The sequence below is a fragment of the Canis lupus genome, chromosome 13 (assembly GCF_048164855.1).
Source record: "Canis lupus baileyi chromosome 13, mCanLup2.hap1, whole genome shotgun sequence".
NCBI lineage: Eukaryota > Metazoa > Chordata > Mammalia > Carnivora > Canidae > Canis > Canis lupus.
Window position 1 is genome coordinate 10,272,658 of NC_132850.1, and position 24,456 is coordinate 10,297,113.

Genomic DNA, 24,456 nt, shown 5'->3' on the forward strand with positions numbered 1-24,456 from the left:
GAGCCACCCAGGGATCCCCGAACCTGGGCAGGCTTATGACTACTTCCAACACTAGAATATGGTGAAAGGGGCATCGTTTGACTTTTGAGACTGAGTCACAAGAAGCAACATGGCTTCTGCCCTTTGCTAGAACACGTGTGCCTGGAGTAAGAAGTCCAGCTATCCCAAGGTTGCCAGGCCATGCTGAGGAGTCAAGGTGTGAGTACTTCAGTCACCACTCTGTCTTTAAATCATCCCACACCAGCCCCAGATGTGTGAGTGAATGAACCTTCAGATAATTCTAGCCTCCAGCTATCAAGTCATCCCAACTGAGGCCCAGGACATCACTGAGTAGAGTCAAGCCCTCCACACACTACTTTGTCAAGATTCTTGACCCAGAGGAATCACTGAGTAAATTTGTTATGCAACAACAGTAACCAGATCAAAATACAGGAAGAATCAACCAACAAAGAAAATAAACAGTATGCTCATAAGCCTTTCATTAATTCTCATTTAATTAGTTTTGTTGGGATATGTGTTATGTCTAATCTAATTACAGCAAACCAGCAGCAAATGCATCCCATTCTGTACCCCAAGTGATGATTGCAGCATTCTTGTGAGTTAAGACAAACTGAATTTGAGCTCAATGATACATACTGAACTCAGACTATGTCCTCTTGGATGCCCTACCCCAGAGCTCTGAAAGGCCATCTCTTAATTTTTATGTCACTGTCCCATGATTATCTGTATCACTTATTCCCTTCTTCAGAGAACTAAGCACTATATGACAGTATTAATTAGCTTACGAGTTAAGATGCTACCGAATACATAATAGAAGTCAGAAGTCTACTGTAGAAGTGTCATGGTTTCACTTGACATCCTCTGCTTTTGAGTTTTTAACTTTTATTATTATTATTATTTTTTATGTAAGCTCTATGCCCAACATGGGGCTTAAACTTAGGACTTGGAGATCAAGAGTCACATGCTCTACCAAATGAACCAGCCAGGCACTCCAACATCCTTTTTAGTTGTACGATTAGGACTGAATATAACTGCAGTAAACGACTTATTCTTTACCTTCCACAATACTGGACTTGGCAAGATATCCAGAAGAAGATTTCAGAGCGCCGCTGAACACAAAGAAACTGGCACCAGTCACTAAAATATAATATAAATAGTTTAGTGTAGACTCTGAGATATAAAGCCTGAGAACAATAATGAAATATTTGATAGTTGGTAACTCCAGCCATCATCAAACAGAAAACAAAAAACATCAACTCTATGTAACATAATATATAAGTAACCAATAATGCTTATGGTAGCTTTGGGAATGAACTTTTAAGATATACCCCTCATTTTGTTTTCCTCTCCCTCCAATCAAGAATTAAAGAATTTTTTTTTTAATTTATTTATTCATGAGAGACAGAGAGAGAGAGAGAGAGAGAGAGAGAGGCAGAGACACAGGTAGAGGGAGAAGCAGGCTCCATGCAGGGAGCCCAACGTGGGACTCCATCCCGGGTCTCCAGGATCACATCCTGGGCTGAAGGCAGCATTAAACCACTGAGCCACCCAGGCTGCCCAAGAATTAAAGAATCTTACAAGCAAAGAAATCTTAGTGGTCAAGTCTAGGGTTTGGCAAACTACAACCTATTTGGCCTGTCCCCTTTTTTTGTTTTTTGTGTTGTTTTGTTTTTTAATTTTATTTAATTAAATTTTTTTTTCTGTCCTCTGGTTTTTTTTTTTTTTTTTTTGTCCTCTGTTTTTGTGAGTAAAATTTTATTGGAACACAGCCACATCCACTCATTTGCATATTGTCTATGGCAGTTTTTGAAGTATGCCAGAGTTGAGTAACTGGCAACCAAAGACCACAGGCTTGCAATGCCTAAGATATTTATCATGTAGCCATTCATGGAAAAAGTCTGCTGTCCCCCAATCTAATACCTTTCTTTTTTTTAGATAAAACATGTTTTGAAGATGGAGATGTGGTTGGCAACCACTTTATTCACCGAATGCAGTTCTCTTACAAAATACCTATTCAAAAGACAAATATCTGTTACCATTATTTCTTCATAAAAGGACATTTAATTACATTTAACTTTAAGAAAATCTCACTATGCTCCTTCATATCTTTTTTTTGTTTGTTTTTAAAATTTTGTCTTTTTTCAGTAATCTCCACACCCAACATGGGGCTTGAACTTACAACACAGAGATCGAGTTGAGTGCTCCACTGACTGAGCCAGGTAGGAGCTCCTGGGCTTCTCCGCATCTTATGTTGGACTAAGCTAATCCAATTTCCTGCCCATTGGCCCTGCAATATCTCTAACAGGTGGACATCCAGGCTTTATCAAAGACTCCTAGTAACAAGGAACACAAAATGGCACAAGGCAGCCCGTTCTATTTCTTGGTAACTCTCAGTCTTACAAAATGTGCTCTCAAAATTGAGTCCAGATCTAGATCCTTATAACTTTTACCCAATGGTGCTGGTTTGGGCCTTTTGTAACTACAGAGAATAAACTGAATCTTATTTCCATGTACTAGAAAACCTTAAAAATAGAAATAGCTATTTTTCACACTCTTCCAATCTATACTTTCCCAAATTAAACATTTATACTTTATTCAAAACTTTTGACCTAGTTTCTAGATTTTTCATAGGTCCTGAATCATCTTCTGAAGAATCTCTAGTTTTATCAATGGATATCATCAATTACACTAATGATATCCAGAACTTAATTAAAATATTCTACGATGTGAGCTGATTAATGGAGAGCATTGAGGACTTATCACCTACCGTATTTTAGATATCATATTGAATATACATACACGTGACAAAGACGTTTTATGCCATTACTAAACAACCGATTTAAAAAACATTCTCAACCAGAGAAGTATTTCATAAAGCTTACTAAAGAAAGCTAGTTATGGGAGATACTCTGAGGAAAAAGAAGATTCATAGTCAAATAAATTTTGGAAGGTCCAGGCACTATCTTCCTTTTGGAAAATCACAATACACATCGGCCTATTAAAGGCTCTGAGGGTTCCTGTAGTAAAGAAATCTGTTTAAACTTGTTTAACCCAGGATTTCTCAGTTTAATGTATTAAGCAAGACTTTCACTTATCTATTTTTCAAAACCACAGAACCCAATTAGACATCTTAAGAAACGCCACTATAAGCAATGCTTCATAAATATCAATGTGCATTTGAACACAGGGACCATGTTAAAAAACAAATTCTAATTTAGCAGATCTGGAGTACAGACACTTCATTTCTAACAATCTCCTAAGTGAAGAGGACATATTCTGAGTACCACTGAACCAAGAAGCCTTCTTTCAGAATGCAGGCAACCTATTAATTACCATTCTTTGGATATGATCATTCAAACAAGCTTCAAATCTACCTAAGCATATTCTCACTAAGAGGTCTAGTCTCCTACCTTCAAATATCAATTCTGGCCCTGCCAATGTCCTGAGGCAGTATTTTCAAAATGTTCCCCTCAATAGTAGAGATCCCATTTGCAACTTTGAGCCTGGCTACTTGGGGAGTCAATATCATCGTGGAGAATAAGCTTGGAAAGGTTAATTTCATCAAATTGTTTGTGGCCACCTAGCTAGAAAGTTTAGAGTTATGGGGCCGAGATATCCAACTTTCCAAGTCCAGCACAATTCTTACCGTTAATCAGCTCAAATACTCACCCTTTCTGGGTTGATTGTGAATACTGATAGCCTGGGTCTGATAGTTTCCGTCATCATTCTGTACACAGACAAGATGAGAGTCCGCCTTCTCATTGAAGCAGGCCCCTCCTGCCAGGACATGCTCATTGGACTTGTTCATTGCTTTCATCATCTGCGATCAAAGAAGAGGGTTAACTTTCTTATTCTACCAAACATAAATGGGCACTTTTTTTTGGGTCTGACACAAGACAACTCTACCTCAAAACCAAAAAACAGTAACGAAAACACAGTGGAAAATTAGTCACCATTGGAAAAAAAAAAAAAAAACCAACATATACAACAATTCTCTGTATAGTTTATAGGTGATTTGTATTATAACCTAAGTAAGTACATGACATGTTTCGCATTCATCTTTTTGGTATTTTTGTTGCTGCACCGAGCTCAATGAACATTAGTTTAGCTAATTACAGTAATTTCAACTACCCACTGGATTCTCTGAGGATATCTACACTGAAATTCTAAGTCAAAAGAATGACCTATATGTAAGTATATTTGCCTACTTTTCTCATATCCACACAAAGGAGGGTTTTCCTCTAGAAATATATAAACTCCACTGCTTCTTAGTTTTACTAACTGATGCTTGAAATCATCAATGAAATCACTTACTAGTATGTTGCTTTGTTCTTTTTTTTTTTCAAGTTTTTATTTAAATTCCAGTGAGTTAACATACAGTGTAAAATTAGTTTTGGAAATTAGTGATTCATCACTTACATACAACACCCAGTACTCATCACATCGAGTGTCCTCCTCACTACCCATCACCCATTTAACCCTTACCCCCAGCCATCACCCCTCCAGCAACCTTCAGTTTGTTCTCTAGAGTAGAGTCTGTTTTGTGGCTCTCTCTTTTTTCCCTCTATATTTATGTTTCATTTCTTAAATTCCATATGAGTGAAATCATATGGTATTTGTCTTTCTCTGACTTACTTTGCTTAGTCTTACACTCTCTAGCTCCATCTATGTCCTTTCAAATGACAAATGTCCTTTCATTCTTTTTCACAGCTGAGTAATATTCCATCATGTATAATACCACTCTTCTTCACTCATCACTCAATGGACATCTGGGCTCTTTCCATAATTTGGCTATTGTAAATAACATTTCTATAAATGTAGGGATGCATGTACACCATTGAGTTCATGTTTTTGTATTGTTTGGGTCAATACCTAGTGATGTAATTGCTGGGTTGTAGGGCAGTCCTATTTTTAACTTTTTTTTTTTTAAGATTTATTTGAGAGACAGAGAGCACTTATGCACGAGCATGGGAGCGGGAGAGGGAGAGAGAATCTCTAGCAGACTCCTTGATGAGCATGGAGCCCGACCCAAGGCTCAATTCCATGATCCTGGGATCATGGACACTGAACTGAATCACCACCCAGGCACTACATCTATTTTTAACTTTTTGAGGCGCTTCCAGACTGTTTTACACACTGGCTACACCAGTTCGCATTCCTACCAACTGTGCATGAAGGTTCCTTTGTCTCCCCATCTTCACCAACGCTGTTGTTCCTTGTGTTGTTGACTTTGGCCATTCTAACAGGTGCAAGGTGGTATCTCATTGTAGTTTTGATTTGTATTCCCCTGATAGTAAGTGATGATGAACATTTTTTTCATGTATTTGTTGGCCATCTGTACACTTGGAGAAATGTCTGTTCATGTCTTCTGCCCATCTTAATTGGATTATTTTCTCAGTGTTGAGTTTGAGAATTTCTTTATGTATTTTGGATACTAACCTTTTATTGGAATAAGTCACTTGCATTTTCTCGGTGTTGAGTTTGAGAATTTCTTTATGTATTTTGGATACTAACCTTTTATTGGAATAAGTCACTTGCAAATATCTTCTCCCATTCCACTGGTTGCCTTTTAGTTTTGTTGATTGTTTCCCTCACTGTGCAGAAGCTTTTTATTTGGATGTAGTCCCAAAAGTTTATTTTTGCTTTTGTTTCCCTTGTCTCAGGAGACATATCTAGAAAAAAGTTGCCCTTTGCCTATTTTTAAAATGGGATTGTCATTTGTTGTTGAGTTATACAAATTCTTTATACATTCTAGATATCTCAGACCCTTGTCAGATATGATTTGTAAATATTTTCTCCCATGTTGTATATTGTCTTTTTACTTTCTTGTTAATGTCTTTGAATACACAAAAGATTTTAATTTTATTAAGTCCAATCTGTTTTTTCTATTGTTACTTGTACTGTTGTATATTATCTAAGAATCCACTGCCAAATCCAAAGTCATGAAAAAGTACCCTTATATTTTTTTCAAAGAGCTCCATGCTTTTAGCTCTTATATTTAGGTTACTGATCCATTTTGAGTTACATTTTATATATGGTGTGAAGTAGGGGTACACATTCTTTTACACATGGAAATCCAGTTGTCCCAGCACCATTTACTGAAGGCTATTCTTTCACCATTAAATGATCTTGGCACTCCTGTCAAAATCAACAGGCCACAAATGTACAGATTTATTTCCAGTTTCTTGAGTCTATACTATGCCAGTACCACACTATTTTTATTACTGTAGCCTTGCAGTAAGTTTTGAAATTGGGAAGGGTGACTCCAATTTTGTTCTTATACAAGATTATTTTGGCTTTGGAGGCCCTTGCAATTCCAAAAGAATTTGAACACTGGCTTTTTCTTTTCTGGAAAAAAAAAAAAAAGACCATTGGAATTTTGATAGAGCTTGCACTGGATCTGACATCTTAACAATACTATGTCTTCCAATCCATGAACATGAGACGTCTTCCTATTTATTTAGGTTTTCTTCATTTCTTTCAGCAATGTTTTGTAGTTTTAGGAGTACTAGTCTTTTACCTTCTTGGTTAAGCTTATTCCTAGATATTATACCAATACAATTCTAAGATATCCTCATTTCCTGGCTTTACTTTGTTATGTTTATAACTCTTGCAAAGTTTGTGTTTTAATAAATTACACCACCAGAGGCATCCAAATAACTGAATATTCCTCTCACACTGATATTTATCTACCTCACAAATTCAAACAACTTCTATCAGTGTTTTCCAAAGATTACTTTTGAGTAAGTTTTCTGCAAACAGGATAAGTCAGTAGGAAGATTCCTATATAGCAAAGTCCATTGATAGACTAATTTAGGTTCTCATTTGCAATTTACATTTGTATCACATGAAAAAGCTGTTATAATTACATATAATAATTTTTTAAAGTAAACTCTATCTCCAACATTGGGTTCAAACTCACAACCCTGAGATCAAGTTGCATGCTCTACTGACTGAGCCAGCCAGGTGCTCCCACATAGCAATTTTAAAGAATGTTCTATCGTTTCTTCCAAATCATTAGGCTAAAGTGGTTTCTAACTTTGTCTAAGCAGATTAAGAAACATTCTCTCTCTCTTTTTTTTAAAAGATTTTATTTATTCATGAGAGACAGAGAGAGACACAGAGAGAGACAGGAAGAGGGAGAAGCAGGCTCCATGCAGGGGGCCCGATGCTGGACTCGATCCCGGGACTCCAGGATCACGCTCTGAGCCGAAGGCAGGCGCTAAACCACTGAGCACCCAGGCATCCCAAGAAACATTCTCAATTCAGACATTCTAAGTAAGTTAGCTAGCCGCTAAATAATAATTTCCCCAGATGTCAATTTCAAGCCCCAATGAGATAAACAAACTTCATACTTCTTTATAAATGAATACTTTTACCTTCTTAAAATCATGTTCATTTATACCAAGTTTCCCAAATATTCAAAGGGCTTTGCTGACCATAAAATGAAATTACATTTGTCATATGATATACTCAATTTTCTAGTCGTGCTATTCCTCTGCTTTATCAATTCAAACTCTGTAATATCTCCTGTATCTATCCCTAACTTCACCAGAATTCAAGATATAATTGTCTGTTTTTTGGACTAATAATAACCTTATAACTGGTTTTTCTGCAGTCAGTCTCTGTCAGTTCTGATCCATTCCATGATGTTTCCGTATTTACCAAAGCACAGCTCAGATCATGTCAATCTTTTCTACCCTGTTCTCTACTTGAAGTAATTAGCTTCCCATGCTCTTTTTTTTTTAATTTTTATTTATTTATGATAGTCACAGAGAGAGAGAGAGAGGCAGAGACACAGGCAGAGGGAGAAGCAGGCTCCATGCACCGAGAGCCCGACATGGGATTTGATCCCGGGTCTCCAGGATTGCGCCCTGGGCCAAAGGCAGGCGCCAAACCGCTGCGCCACCCAGGGATCCCGCTTCCCATGCTCTTAACCCCAAACCAGCTTTCCTGTCTTGCTTCCCTTCGTACCATATCTTTATTTGCAGGACTACTTCTTGATGTGCTACCATTTCCCATCTCTAAGCTTTTTAGCCTTCCTATTAATCCTTTGTATCCAAGCACCTGAAAAAGTTACTCCCCAAAATAAGGTCTAGTAAAAAAAAATACCAATTCTTGCAAGCAGCCTTGCTTAATTCCCAGACACCAATGCGACTGCTTCCTTCTTTAACTGCCATAGGACATTGTTTATATTTCTTATACTGCATCATCAACATTCAGCTTTGGATTAACAGCAAGGACTCAAGCCAGGCTGTTTGCATTTCCTAGCTTTGCTACTAAATCACTGTGTACCCTTGGGCAAGTTACTTGATTTCTCTATGTCTTAGTTTCCTTTTCTGTAGAGGAGATAATAAAAGTATTTCATACAATTATGAAAATTAAATATTTATAAAGTGCTTAGAATAGCACCAAGAACATAGTAAGTACTGATGATGTGTTTGCAAATAAAATTTGTATGCTTGTCTCCTCCATTCTGCTTACAAAATTGTAAAGCAACCTAAAAAGCAGTAGCAAGTAATTCAACAAAGTACCTCTTATGAGATAATGGGATTCAGATCCTTCCTAAGAGCTCACGAATTAGTGGAAATGACATACTGATAAAAGGCAAGGAAACAATTGCTGGGACAACAGTATGTGCAGAATAGCTAACATCTATGGAGTGTCAAGCCTGAGCCAGGAACTGACCTAAATGTTACACAGGTCTTATCTCAGAAGACTATTTTAACATAGCAGGTGAAGCAGTACAGAAGCTTTATCTTCCTATGTTTCCCACCCCCAGAGTCTAAACATCCATGATAATTGTTTAAAGCCAGTTAAAAGAATACAGTTCCAGGAATGATTGTGTTGGAGAAATAAGTGAGGAGTTATAACATCTAATCCATCTCTGAATTAACATGCCACGTCCTCTGATTTCCTCTCTGAGATCTCATGTTAAAAATGACAGTTTACTTAACCTTCTGATTTAAAGTGGAAAGAATTATACCTACAGGAGAAGTTTATGCACAGCCCCGAGAAACAGCTACAATATCTATATAATGTGTAAGGCTTGGCACAGGGCTTGGCTTATGACAGGCGCTCAATAAATATTTGCTAAATATACTAATTAGTAAACCATATAAATAGGGATAGATTTTGAGGGTTTATCTGATTTATGAAGTTAAACTGAGAGAAAATGTGGTATGATTTTAAAAATTTGTTTTGTTCACATACAACTGCAGTGTCACATAGATTAGATACCTAATAAAGTTTTAATGATTTAATTCTATAAATGTTTATTAAGAGGCTGACAATGAATTTAAGTAGAAAGACACTACGGAGACAGTGAAAAATTTAAGAAAGCACTTCACCAGAGATACAATGAAGAATGAAAGACAGACTCTGCCCTCAGGGGACTCAAAATTCAAAGCAGAAAGGGTTTCCTACTCATCTGCTATACAAGTTACATGAGTAAAGAAAGCTAGGAAAACAAAGGAAAGAAAGAGTGATACTGTCTGGGGGATGGAGAATTCTAGGTAAAATATTCGAATTGGCTATGAAATCAAGTATAAAGGAAGAACACTCTGGATAAGGGGAAAGTCCTGAGTGAAGGAACAGGAACAGACCTGAGAAAAGAACATGGAGTTGAATAATTATCGAACAGAGGGAATACCCTTTCCTGGAGATATTCTAGAACAATATAAATATCCTTCCCATTACCTGGAGCTCATCTGTGTCCAGAAGCTACCAACCCACGTTCAAGTCTTATGGGTCTACATATCACCAACTATGAACCTTTGAACCTCCACTCATTCATTCAGCAAAAACTTATTGAGCATCTAATCTGCACTGTGTTTGTTCAGTAGGAAGTTGGGTTTGTTCAGCAGGGAACAAACTCCTTCCATCACAGAACTTACATTCTCATGTGTGCAGGAGGGAACAAAAACAATAAATGAAATAAGTACATGACATGTTAGACATTGATAAATGCTCTACAGAAAAGCATGCATGCAGGACCAGAAGTACTGGTGGGTACCATTTCAAATAGCCCAGTCAAGGAAAGTCTTACTGAAAAGTGAGGAAAAAGCCATGGGAATATATAAGGAAGGACCTTATAGGCATTTAAAACAGCTGGTGCCATGGCCCTGGGGCAGTTTCAAGGAACATTAAGGACAGTGTGGCTGAAGCTGAATGACAGGGGGGGAAAAAAAAAGAGGTATAAGAAATTAGGTTAGAGAGGTAATGGGCTAAGGAATACAAATGTGTAGAGGATTTCAGTTTTTATTCTGACTGAGATGAAAATCTTTGGAGGGTTCTGAGTAGAGGAGTGACATGATCTAACTTAGTTTTAACAGGGCTGTTGTACTGAGAACAGACTGATGGGGGAATGGGTACCAGCTTGCAGCTGTTGTGAGGCTCCTGCACAAACCTAGAGGAGAGATGACAACTTAGACCCAAACTGGTCTAAAGATTGAGACATGCTTGGATTCTAGATGCTTCTGGAAGGCAGAGCTGGCAGGATTTCCAGGCAGATTAAACATGGGATGTGGAAGAAAGAGGATTCAAAGATGACTCCATAGTTTGGGGCCTACTAAGTGAAAGGATGGCCATGCCTCCAATTCAGGTAAGGCTGCAAGTTTTAAGGGAAGATCAGGAGGTCAGAATTAAACCAGCTAAGCTTGAGGTGCCTACCCAAGTAGAGATGCCAGCAAGGCAGCAAGATACTCAAGTTTACAAAATGGAGGAGAGATTCTGGCTGGAGGAAGACATCAGCATAGAGACAGTATTTAAGGCCAGAGGATTGGACGGATCACCATGGAAATGGATAGGGAAATAAAACTTAGAAAGACAGAGCCCTTGCGTTTTCTAAAATGTGTGAGAAATAGGGTCAGAAATGAGTATACGGAGAGAGAAATTAAACTGTGGGAGATGAGAGACACCCTAGGGGTCTCTTACTTCTTGTGATGCTTGAACATAGTGAGATTAGAGCTGGTGGCCTCGGGGCCAAAAGTGGCAGCAGAGCTGGGAGTGCTGAGAGACAGGGACAACTAGGGGCTTGGCTAGCAGCGGAGTGTCCAGAAGCCACCGACCCTCCTAGTAGTGGGCGTACAGAGAATGGAGGAGGGTCTTATTTGAGCACACAGAACTCAGCGGTGACCTCCTGCTGCAGTAAGTGGAGGTACAGCAGCCAAGGTTCCCTCTTGGGAGTCTTTTTAATGTGTGGTTAAATAGTGTCTTCTACATTTAACACTAGCAACAGTGATGTCACTAAGTCAATGGAACTTTACCTTCCTCCTCTGCACTACTCTCCAGCACACCTTTCACCACCTCCTTTCATTCTTTTTTCTTCTTAATTTCTCTGCTACTCCATTATTAGTGTACAGGAATGCAGATTTCTGGATATTGATTTTGTATCCTGTGACCTTACTGAATTAATTGATCAGTTCTAGGAGTCTTTTGGTGAAGTCTTTTGGGTATTCTATATATAGGATTCATGTCATCAGCAATTAGGGCAAGTTTTACTTCTTCCTTACCAATCTGAATGTCTTTTATTTCTTTTTCTTGTCTGATTCCTCTGGCTAGGACTTCCAGTACTATGTTGAATAAAAGTGGTATGAGTGGACTTCCTTCTCTTATTCCTGATCTTGGGGGAAAAGCTCTCAGTTTGTCACCATTGAGAATGATGTTAACCGTGGGTTTTTCATATATGGCCTTTATTGTATTGAGGTATGTTCCCTCTAAACCTACTTTGTTGAGGGTTTTTACCATGAGTGGATAATTTTACTTTGCCAAAAGCTTTTTCTGCATCTATTGAAGTGATCATATGGTTTCTATCCTTTCTCTTGTTGATATAATGCACATTGACTTGTGAATACTGAACCATCCTTATATCCCAAGAATAAATCCCACTTGATTATGGTGAATAATTTTTTAATGTATTGTTGGATTTGTAACTCCTTTCATTCTTTTGAAAAGAGAACTATCAGCTCTTCCTCCCCTAAAAGAAAAGAAATGTATTCTTTGAAGGCCAGAAAATAAGATACTCCTCAAACAGATTTTAGGGCCATCTGTTCTTGCTAATGCTACAATGAACCTTTGAAATTATGCTTTTTTAAGTTCACATTTCTCTGAAGAATATGTGTAGCCTTGAATTAAAATAAACCCAAACTCCTATTTTAGTATACTAGAGTGGGAAGGAATCTCAAGAGGCCATTGAGCCTAAATTATACTAGTTAGGGAATTGTACAGCCATAGAATTTCACAGGCGCTTGCATTATATCACAACCAACATAAATTTCTTTATTCCTTGGTATTGAGTACAGGATTAACAAAACTTTGAGACTTGAGACTTTGACATTAGGTTAATTGTTTGGCTCTATTCTGGCAGTAACGTCATAAGAGATTAAATGATTACTTTAAAAACTGATTTTTTACAATTATATTTAAAATTGGCAAAATGTACAAAAATGTACAAAACTTTGATGTGTATATCCCCATAAAAACAGCACCTGAAATCACGCTCTACTCTGTTCCACTAATCTATACATAAATATATAGAGCAGGGCAGCCCCGGTGGCACAGCAGTTTAGCGCCGCCTGCAGCCTGGGGTGTGATCCTGGAGACCCGGGATCGAGTCCCATGTCAGGCTCCCTGCATGGAGCCTGCTTCTCCCTCTGCTTGTGTCTCTGCCTCTCTCTCTCTCTGCCTCCGAATAAATTAAAAAAAAGAAAAGAAGCAAAATTTAAAAATATATATATAGAGAGAGAGCAAATAAAACCATCTTGATTATTCTACCTTTAAAATAAACCTTAACATTGGGTAGTATAAATCCTTGAAATATGTTCTTTTTTCAAAGTTGTTTTTGGGGGAATGCCTGGGTGGCTCTGCGGTGGAGTGTCTGCCTTAGGCTCAGGGCGTGATCCTGGAGTCTGGGGATCGAGTCCCACATCGGGCTCCCTGCATGGAGCCTACTTCTCCCTCGGCCTATCTATCTCTCTGTGTCTGTTGTGAATAAATAAATAAAATCTTTAAAAAAGCAAAAACAAAAACAACCAAAGTTGTTTTGGGTAGGGGCACCTGCGTGGCTCAGCCAGTTAAGCATCTGCCTTCAGCTCAGGTCATGATCCCAGGGTCCTGGGATTGAGTCCTTCATCAGGCTCCCTGCTCAGCAGGGAGTCTGCTTCTCCTTCTTATTCTGACCATCTTCCCAGCGTGTACACTCAATCTCTCCAAATAAATAAATAAAATCTTTTTTTTTAAACTTGTTTTTGGCTATTCTATGTTCCTTGTATCTCCATATAAATTTTAGAATAAACACTTAAATTAAAAAAAATTCCTGCTGGCATTTTGATTGAGATTGTGTTGAATCTAAGGGTCAATCTGGGGAGAACAGACATCATAACAATACTGAATCTTCCAATCCATAAACATAGTATCCTTTTCACTTATTTGGGTCTTCTTTAATTCCTTTTTCTTTTTTTCTAAAAAATATTTTAATGTATTTATTAATGAGAGACAGAGAGAGAGAGAGAGAGAGAGGGGCAGGCCCCATGCAGGGAGCCCTTTGTGGGACTCGATTCCAGGTCCCCGGATCATGCCCTGGACTGAAGGTGGCGCTAAACCGCTGAGCCACCCGGGCTGCCCTTTTTTTTCCCCTTTTTTTAAAGATTTTCTTTCTTTCAGAGTGAGAGACAGCATGAGCAGGAGAGGAAGGGAGAGGTAGAAAGGGTCTGAAGCAGACTCTGCACTGAGTGCAGAGCCCACTGTGGGGATCAATCTCATGACTGCAAGATCATGACTTGAACTGAAACTAAGAGTCGGATGCTTAACCAGCTGAGCCACTCAGGCACCCATAGGTCTTCTTTCATTTCTCTTAGCAGTGTTTTTTTAGCTTTCAGTGTATAGGTATTACAGATCTGTCAAATTTATCCCTAAGTATGTAATATTTTTATGCTATTTACTGTCTTAAAATTCCAATTTCTTTTTTTTTTTTAAGATTTATTTATTTTAGAGAGAAAGAGAGAAAGTGGGTGGAAGGGGAAGGGTAGAGGGAGAAGGAGAGAAGTAGACTCCTCACTGAGTTCAGAGCCCAACATAGGGCTCAATCTCAGGACCCATGAGATCATGATCTGAGCTGAAATCAAGTCAGATGCTTACGTGACTGAGCCACCTAGCGGCCCCATAAATTCCAATTTCTGAATGTTTATTATTATATACAGAAATATGATTGATATTTACACAAGGATCTTGCTAGATCTTATTAGATCTAGTAGCCATTTTGTAAGTTCCTTTAGATCTCCGACATAGTAAACAATCATGTTATCTGTGAATAAAGACAATCTTTTTTCCAATCTATATCATCTTATTTTGTCTTATTACATTGGCTAGAAGCCCCACTGAAATGTTGAATAGAAATAAGAGTAGACATCCTCTCCTTGCTCTTAATCTTAAAGTGGAAGCATTTAGTCTGTCACCATTTGATATATTAATTGCAGGTTTTTCACAGATGTGTTTATTAGGCTGCCAAGATACATTTACACATACACACACTTAGAATGGAAGTGGGGTTTTGTCAAATGCTTTTTCTCCATTATGTAATCCTTTTTTTATCCTCTAATATTAATTAAGATTAGAGGATAAAAAGATTAATTTTAATTAAGATTAAATTTTAATTAGATTAATTTTTGAATGTTAAATCAACTTAGCATTCTTGGAATAAACCCCACTTAGTCATGATGTACCTTATCATCTTGTGTTTTGCTGGACTTACTAAAAATGTGTTACATTTTATGCAACTATCTTCATGAGGGATACTGGTCTGCAGTTTGCATTTCTTGCAATTTTTCTCCCCTGGTTTTGTTTTTTTGTTTTTTTAATTAATTAATTTATTTATGATAGTCTCACACACACACACACACACACACACACAGAGGCAGAGACACAGGCAGAGGGAGAAGCAGGCTCCATGCACCGGGAGCCCGACGTGGGATTCGATTCTGGGTCTCCAGGATCGCGCCCTGGGCCAAAGTCAGGCGCTAAACGGCTGCGCCACCCAGGGATCCCTCTCCCCTGGTTTTGTTATTAGTGTAATGTTGGCCTCACAGAATGAGATTCCCTCCTTATCTATTTTCTGAGTGTTTTTACAGAACTGGTATCATTTCTTCCTTTGTTGTTTAGCAAAGTCACAAGTGAAACTATCTGGACCTGTGTTTTGTTTTTAAAGATTATTTGAGACAGAAAGAGAGAAAGAGAGCATGAGTGGGGGCGGGGATGGAATGCAGAGGGAAAGAGAAGCAGACTCTGTGTTGGGCATGAAGCCCAATGTGGGGTTTGATCCCAGAACCTGAGATCATGATCTGAGCTGAAGTCAGACACAACCAACTGAGCACCCTGGCACCCTGGCACCTGTATTTTTCTTTGTAGGAAGGTTTGTAACAATAAATTCAATTCTTTCAATAGATACAGGGATATTCGGGTTATCTATTCTATTTCTTTTAAGTGTGATACGAAAGTCTGATGTTCAAGGAATTTGTCCATTCTGTCCAAGTTGAACATTTACTGGCACAAATATATTCATAATATACTTTTGTTTACTGTCTACAGGACTTGTAATAATATCCCCCTCTCTCATATCTCATAATGGTATTTTGTGTTCTTGGCTATGAGTCTTAGGCTATTAGCCTAATCAGTCTGACTATAAGTCTGTCCATTTTATTGATCTCAAGCTTTTGGCTTCATTTTTCTTAATTTTTTTGTCTTCTACTTTATGAATTGCTGGTTTTGTATTTATTATTTTCTTTCTTCCATTTACTTCGTGTTTTATTCTTCCTTTTCTAGTTTCCCACGGTCACTGATTTGAAATGTCTTCTTTTTCCCTACTATAAAAGTTTAATGCTACCAATATCTCTCTAAATCATTGTGTTAGCTACATCTCACAAATTTTGATATGCCATTTTCATTTTCAATTAGCTCTAAATATTCTCTAATTGTCCTTTAGGTTTCTACTGTGACCCATGGGCTATTGAAAAGTGTGTATTATGTTTCCAAATATTTGTGAATTTTCTAGAGATCCTTCTGATATTTTTAATTGAATACTATTGTTGTCAGAGATCTTACTTCGTGTAATTTGAATAATTTTAAATTTACTAGGACTTGTTTTACACCACAGTATCTTGTAATGTTCTGTGTACACTGGAAAAGAAGGTGTGCTCTGCTGCTTTTGGCGGGGGGGAGTGTTCTATAAAAACCACTCAAGTCAAATTGGTTGACAGTACTGTTCAAGTTGTCTCTATCTTTGATGATTTCCCTATCTACGTCTAACAATTATTAAAACAGGGTTACTGAAATCTCCAAATACAGTCATGGACTTGTCTATTTACCCTTGCAGTTCTATCACTTCTTGCTTCAAAAGTTTTGAAGCTCTGTTATTAGTGAATAAATGTCTAGGATTGTTATATCCTTTTGATGAACTGTTCCCTGAATAATTATGAAATGTATCTTTTTATTCTTGTTTTTTTTTATTCTGAAATACATTTTGATATTACTCTATCCACTCAACTTTCTTTTAATATTACCATGGTATATAATTTTCCATCCTTTTACATTTAAACTATTTGTGTCATATTTCAAGTGGTTTTCTTTTTTTTTCTCTTTCTTTTCAAGTGGTTTTCTTATTCACAACCTATAGCTGCATCTTGCCTATCTATCCAATCTGACAATCTCTGTCTTTTAACTGAGGATGTCTAGACCATTTATATGTAACATGATTACTGATATGGTTAGATTTAAATCTAACATCTTGTTATTTATCTTCTACCTGTCCCATCTTGTTTTGTTCTCTTTTTCTTCTTTTTCACCCTTTATATGATTCTAGTTTATCTTCTTTGTTGGCTTATTAGCTATACCTCTTTTAGTTTTTCGAGTGGTTGCTTTTGGGTTTATATATCTTCAACTTATCAGTCTACTTTTAAGTATTATTGTACCATATCCTGTGTCATACAAGAACCATACATCTGTATGGTTCCATACACTTCCCCATCTCTGGCTTTTGTGGTATTTTTGTCATACATTTTGTTACTATATATGTTATAAACACAATACATTTTATTATTTTTGTTTTAAACAACTGTCTTTTTAAAAAGATTTTATTTATTTATTCATGAGAGACACAGAGAGAGGCAGACATAGGCAGAGGGAGAAGTAGGCTCCTTGCGGGAAACCTGATGCAGGACTTGATCCCAGGACCTCAGGATGATGACCTGAGCCAAAGGCAGATGCTCAATCACTGAGCCACCCAGGTGCCCCCTAAACAACTGTCTTTTAAAGAGATTTTCTATTTACCTGCATATTTACCATTTCTGTTACTCTATACTCCTTTGTGAAGATCCAGATTTCCATTATTTGGTATTCTCCATGAAGAACTTCCTTTAATACTTCTTATACAATAGGCTACTAGTAATAGATTCTTTAAGCTCTTATTTTTTTGAAAAAGCATTTTGTTTTTGGAAACATATTTTTACTGGGTATAAAATCTAAGTACTTTGTGGGTTTTTTCTATTACTTTAAAGACTGTGCCTTGAATTGTTTTGTTAAGAAGTCTGCTGTCATTCTTATATTTGTTCCTTAGCAGTAAGTGTTTTTATTCCTCTAGTTGCTTTTAAGATTCTTCTCTTTAGCTCTGGTGTTAAGTAGTTTAAGACAATTACAATTTCTCTTAATGTAGTTTTCATCATGTTTTCTGCAACTGGAATTCATTTAGCTTCTTGAATATATGGGTTTATACTTCTAATTTACAAAATTTTTGATCACTGAGTTTTCAAATGTTTGTTGTCTACTCATCTCTTCTCTTCTTTAAGGACTTCAATTACAAAGCTAGGCCGACTGAGGAGATCTCCCACAGCTCAATCATGTACTGTTCATTTAACTTTTCAGTCTTTTCTTTGTGTCTCATTTCAGATAGTTTCTATTGCTATGCTTTTAAGTTTGCTAATATTTTCTTCAGCAGTGTCTAATCTACTATTAATTTCATCCAGCAGATTTTTCATTTTATTGTCTTTTTCATCTCTTAAAGTCTGATTTGAGTCTTTTTAGTATTTTCCAAGTCTGTCCTTAACATGCTTGTGCCTTGGTCCTGTTAAGCCTTTTCTCTTAAGCTTGATAGGTAATATCAGAGCAGCCGGAATTTATGGATAATCTGGCTCAGTAGAAATAATCTGCCACTAGTTCACTTCGGTTGATAAGAAGACAAATTATGCCTGGTCCTGTGAGAATTGTTTTACCTGTATCTTTCTAGTGCTTTTCTCACATACATACTCTGATAAGTAGTCAGCTGGAGACAGTGGGAATCTCCTATAGATCTCCAGAGTTCTTTTATTTCCAGTAATGTTTTACAAATTCTAGCCATCATGACCTGCCTACTTCCTCAACTCTGTCTCTTCAACTCAAGGAGACCTCTAGGTTCAGTTTGGGTTTCCCTTACCTGAACTATGACCTGGAAATACCAGACAGTAAAACAGGGCAATCACAGAGCTCACTTTCTCTGCTCCACTGCCCTTTTCTTTTTTTACTTATTTCATGGTGACATTTAGCTATTTAAAGCAGACCTCTGTGTTAATGTGCCAGAACTGCTATTACAGTGTACCACAAACTGGATGGCTTAAACAACAGAAATTTATTGTCTCACAGTTCTGGAGGCTGGAAGTCCAAAATCAAGATGTTGGCAGAACTGGTTCCATTTGAAGGCTGTAAAAGAAGGATTTGTTCTGGACCTCTCTCCTTGACTTGTAGGTGGTCATCTTCTCCTTATGTCTTTCTACATCATCTTCCCTTTGTGAGTATCTGGATTTAATTCTGGCTCCACCACCTGCTAGTTTTATGCCTTAATATCCTCATCTATTAAAAGGAATTAAACATGCTAATCTCACAGAAACAGTGTCAAGAATAAATAGTGCCTGTTACATAGTATACTTTCAATAAATGTTATAATGTTAATATAACTAACAACAAATGTCAGTCAACCCAAAGATCAAAATAATCTCATAATTATAACATGAGTAGGGTTACATAAACCAACAGAGCTTGAATGGCCTTGATTAGAGAATTTACATATAAAGTCTACTTCCTTTATTAAATTTTCCATGCTGTCAGAGGTACTGTTTTTTAGCCTTCTAAGCTTAAAATCTTTCCTTAGTGGCCCCCTCCACAGTTTACATATAGCCACAAAACTCAGGTTTTTAAAACTCATTTTAAGTCACTTCTCTGTTTTAGAACCTATAAAATCTACAGATTATCATATTAAGTCTACATTGCTTTGCTTGATTTCTGAAGGCCTCTGAAAATCCAGCAGTCTTTGTACAACTTTATCTCCTAGTCTACTTTAGCCTCTTCTTCACTGGGCAGGCTGTCGTCTTCTATCTTCCTCTCACGACATGTCCATTCCTGGTGCTTTCCTGCCTTTTTTTCTGCAGGCATCTATCATCCTTTTCATTTGTTATTTTTCACTTCTTTTTCTGTGCCTAAATATCATTCATTGTCCATTTCAAATCTTTTATTCATTTGCACTTATAAGACATTTACACAAACATTTACAAACTTGTCCTACGTGGAACATGCTGCTCTGGCTGTTAAGGATTCAGGATCACAACGAAATAAAAGAACATTCCTGACTGCTCCATTTACCAAAGCTCTCCTTTCTCTAGACCTTTAGTAAACTTGCAGTAAGTTTCAGCACTTGTTTTTACATTGTTTTATCGATATTAGTTCTGTTTCATGTCTTTATTCAATAGATATTTCTTGTGAAATTACTCTTTACTAGGCAGTCTGCTAATGATACAGTGGTAAACAAGTGGTTCTGTGAGGAAATATGTGTGGTAGAGAAAACAGATACTGAAGAAGGAATTACAAATATAATGAGTATTACACACAAATATGTGTAGAATTCTAGAGATGTTTATAACAGGGAGAGTTACTCTAGTTGGGAGTTAACTGAAAGCTTATCTGAGAAAATATCATCTAAACTAACACCTGAAAAATGAGTGAGAGGCAGGTAAGGAACAGGGAAAGTGTGCATCAATAAGGAAATGGCTTATGCAAAGGCTTTAGAGCAAAAGGAAACATAATTTAGAAAATAAGTAAGACTATGGATATCAACAAAACATAAATAAGAGGAAAAATGAAATATTGTCGTAAGTGAATAATATATAAGAAATTACTTTTTTCAACTACAAAGTAAAGCGGAATTATTAGCAACACAATTCAGATGTCCAAGACTATGAGAGAAACATTGAATTGAGTTGAAATAAACCTAAAATATGAGTTGAAATAAAAATTGAATTAGAAGGAAAGTTAGTCTGCTAAATCAAATAAGAAAAATAAGTGATATATAATTGGTAAACTTTATTGAAAATTAAATGTAATAAACAACAAGAAATAGAGTTATTGTTTTTTAAAAAAGATACTTGAACCTGCACAACCATAAACCTAGGAGGCAGATAAAGACAGGTAATATAAATGGCAGTTGTTGTCATAAATGTCCTAGGTCAGTACTGAAATAACTGTGGAGGCCTCACAGCTTTTTACAGATATACTTTTATAAACAGATCCAATTTCCAAACATCATCTTGCAAATACCAAGGATAGCAATGTATATCACCTGCTTGAGGATGACGTTTTATTGCCCTATTCTGGACAATAAGCTTCCAGAAGGCCAGCAAAATGTTCTTACTCATCTTTGTATTTCTTTTTTAATTTTTTAAAATTTATTTATGATAGTCACAGAGAGAGAGAGAGAGAGGCAGAGACATAGGCAGAGGGAGAAGCAGGCTCCATGCACCGGGAGCCCGACGTGGGATTCGATCCTGGGTCTTCAGGATCGCGCCCTGGGCCAAAGGCAGGCGCCAAACCACTGCGCCACCCAGGGATCCCCTCATCTTTGTATTTCGTATCACAGATTATATTTAATAAATGTTTGTGAAATAAAAAATTTTCAAATTTGAGAAATAAATGCATTTTCAAAGCATATCTCTTTTAAGGCTATTTAGGGTACTGATAAAAATCTGCTCACTTTAAAGATTGACACTACCTAATCTCGACTATTACTATTTGATATTCCAAGGTAGGACTATATAACAAATAAAAACTGTTAATTGTATCACAGAAAAAAAGAAAAGCACATGTTCTACTATCCTGAAAAAAGCCACTGTATTGAAAGCCATGGGTAAAAGGTTTCTTGACATAGGTCATTCTCATAAAGCTCATTCTCCTGAGCTTATAAAGCCAGTAAGACATTTACATGATTCTAAGTGAAAGTACAAAATGTTTGAGTGTACAAATGAATAATGAATGAGTGGCTGAATGAAGGGGGAAAAAGAAAAAAGAAAAAAGAAAAAAATGTAAAAAAGAGAGGGAAGGAGGAAATTACTTTATACCAATAAATAGTGGAAGGAGTAATTGGGGACTTACCATCCTAATAAAATATCAAATTGTAACCATTATTATATCAAACTAAGTTTCAAAATAAGATTTTTCCTTTATACCATAATGATTACTGTTGGACATTTTAGTACTGATTTTAAGAAACTTTTAAATTTAAGAAAGACTTCACGTGGCACATAGGCAAAATGCACTATTTACATAATTTTGTTAATGTGTGCATAGTATGCAAATTTTCATTATAGTTACAAAATACAGCTTAATTCAAAATGCAATCATTTATTTGCTTTGGAAACCTTACAATTCCTTTCAGGAGTGAATGATTAAATGTTGAGTATTGTCAAAATTAATATATACTTACAACAGGAGGAAAAATGAAAAGATCTCACCATGAATACTATCGTTATAAAGTTAATTTTATACCTTAATCGAAATGCAAATCAATCACTGATTATCATGGTTTGAAAAGCAAAATCAATGACACAACTAACGACTAAATAAATCACAAACCTAACATCTTGATTTTCTTTCATGAAATGCCTCATCACTCATCTAAGTCACAGTATTATAAACTGATTTCACTGTCAATTAATTTAAAAATGAAATTTATAAACAATCACATATTTTTCATCTTCATTTATGTATTTGACAATGAGACAATGAGAAATATGTCTTCATGGTAAATCTTACCTCATTGTATCTGTTGCTGGGAATTTTGATACTGGTTTTCCGAACTTCCATGTCAACTATCAAACCCTGAACTACTGGCAATGTATATTGGTAATTTCTGAAATCCTAGGAAAAAGCAGATTGAAGTGGTTAAATAAAGAATTTGCCGATGGCAGGATTTGATTTATAGCAATAAAATCAGCATAAATAGTATGTGAAAATTAAAAGATCTCATTTATTTAAATAAGGAAATGTATTATGGAAATCCTATTGTATATATTCCCTAATTAGAATGTAAACTCTCATAAGGAAGTAGACCAGTCTCATATACACCTTATATACAATATTAAATAAATATTTGAATGCTTATTACTCGGCTTTACCACTACTTAACATTTTCTGTTTTTGTTAACTGTCTCCTCCCTCTAAACTAAGCTCCAAGAGGGTAGGTACTCTCACTTCTTTTCTTCTTGTTATATCCCAGATGCCTGGAACAGCCTAGGCACTCAATGAATATCTGTAGGGTAAAATATATACACATACACACACCATATCCAGTGTGGCTGAAGCAAAGTGAGCAAAAACGGTAGGAGTTCAAGTCAAAGTGATGGCACAAAGCTAGATTTCATAGGGTTTCATAGGCCACTGTAAGTACCTTTGCATTTACTGTGAGGTGTCTGGCCTACTTTAACAGATCTCCCTGACTACTTTGTAAAGAATAGAGGTAAGGGAACAAGCATAGAAGAAAGGAGATCAAATAAACATATAAAAATAATTCAGGCAAGAGACAGTGATAATTGACCAAAGTGTCAAAAATTCAAAAGGTGGTGAGAAGCAATGAGATTCCAGATATATTTTGAATGGGAACCTGACAACATTTATCACTGCATTGAATATGGAATGTGGAATAAAAGTAAAGAATCAAAGATGATTCTGAAGTATATGGACTGGGCAACTACAAGACTGCATTGCCATTTACTGAGAGGCAGAACATGATGCAAAGGGGAAGGTGGCAAGTCAGAAGTCTGCAGAAGAAAGGTGTCCTAGATGCTAAGAAAAGAAAATGTATAGATACTGGTAAGCTGTTGGATGGAACAGTGTGAAAATTGTTTTCTGACTGCTTCTATTGGGGAAATTGGAGCTGGGTTATCAGCTGGAAGTAAGAAAAGGAGATGAGTACTGGCAATTTGAGAAAACAGGAAAATTGGAATGTGTTATGGACCAGGAAAGATTGCCAGGTAAGTCTGAGAGCTTCCTTAATGGTATTGGTCATGAATCTAAAGTGAGACCAGTGAATAGGCTTGTCTTCATCCACTTTCAGGCTTGGATAAAGTTATGAATGAATGAAGAAGTACATCCACACAGGTATGTATAGTCAATTGATTGATTGATTGATTGATTGATTTAATTTTTATGATAGTCACACACAGAGAGAGAGGCAGAGACACAGGCAGAGGGAGAAGCAGGCTCCATGCACCGGGAGCCCAACGTGGGATTCGATCCTGGGTCTCCAGGATCGCGCCCTGGGCCAAAGGCAGGCGCTAAACCGCTGCACCACCCAGGGATCCCTCTTTTTTTTTTTTTTTTTAAGATTGATTGATTGACTGATTAATTACAGGGAAAGAGCAAGAACAGGGGGAGGAGCAGACGGAGAGAGAGGGGGAAAGTATCTCAAGCTGACTCTGCATGGAGTCCCATGAGGGGCATGATTTCACAAATATGAGCCAAAACCAAGAGATGGTTGCTTAACTGACTGAGCCCCAACTGACTTTTTGAAAAGGGTATAAAGGCAAGTAAATGAAGGAAGGATAGTCTTTTTGACAAATGGTACTGAAACTGGACATATGAATGAAAAAAAAGTTTCTAAGAATGCCTCACAATCATAAACAAAAACTAACTAAAAATGGACCATAGGCCTAAATATAACACATAAAAATAGAACTATAAGCTTACTACAAAGAAACATCCAAGAAAATATTTGTTATATCATTCTAGTCAATAAGTTCTTAGCATACAAAAAGCATGTTCCACAAAAAAAAAAAAAAAAAAACTCAAGAAACTTGAAGGGTACCTAGGTGGCCCAGTTGGTTGAGCATCTATCTTCAGCTCAGGTCACGATACTGGGGTCCTGGGATTGAGCCCTGAGTCAAGCTCCCTACTCAGTGGGGAGCCTGCTTCTCCCTTACTCTACCCTGCTTGTGTATGTTCTCTCTCTCTCAAATAAATAAAAAAAAAATTTTTTTTAACAAATTGAACTTTAACAAAATTAACTTCTGTTCTGTGAAAGACACTGTTAAGAGAATAAAAAGGTAAACCAGAGGCTGGGAGAAAATATAACAAATGATATAAATCTACCAAAAGATATATTCAGAATACATG

The 24,456-nt window shown here is 36.8% G+C and overlaps 1 protein-coding gene across 2 annotated transcripts in view; it reads right to left on the reverse strand.

The window, feature by feature from the left end:
* The window catches only part of ZFYVE9 (zinc finger FYVE-type containing 9), a 184,350-nt gene that overhangs the window by 11,887 nt on the left and 148,007 nt on the right, over positions 1-24,456 (reverse strand). For both annotated transcript variants that reach the window (XM_072772097.1, XM_072772096.1), the window contains 3 exons: positions 22,099-22,203; positions 3,670-3,820; positions 1,057-1,137 (listed from right to left, as the gene is read on the reverse strand). In XM_072772097.1, coding sequence (XP_072628198.1) covers positions 1,057-1,137; positions 3,670-3,820; positions 22,099-22,203 — 337 coding nt within the window. The remainder of the gene's footprint in view (positions 1-1,056; positions 1,138-3,669; positions 3,821-22,098; positions 22,204-24,456) is intronic.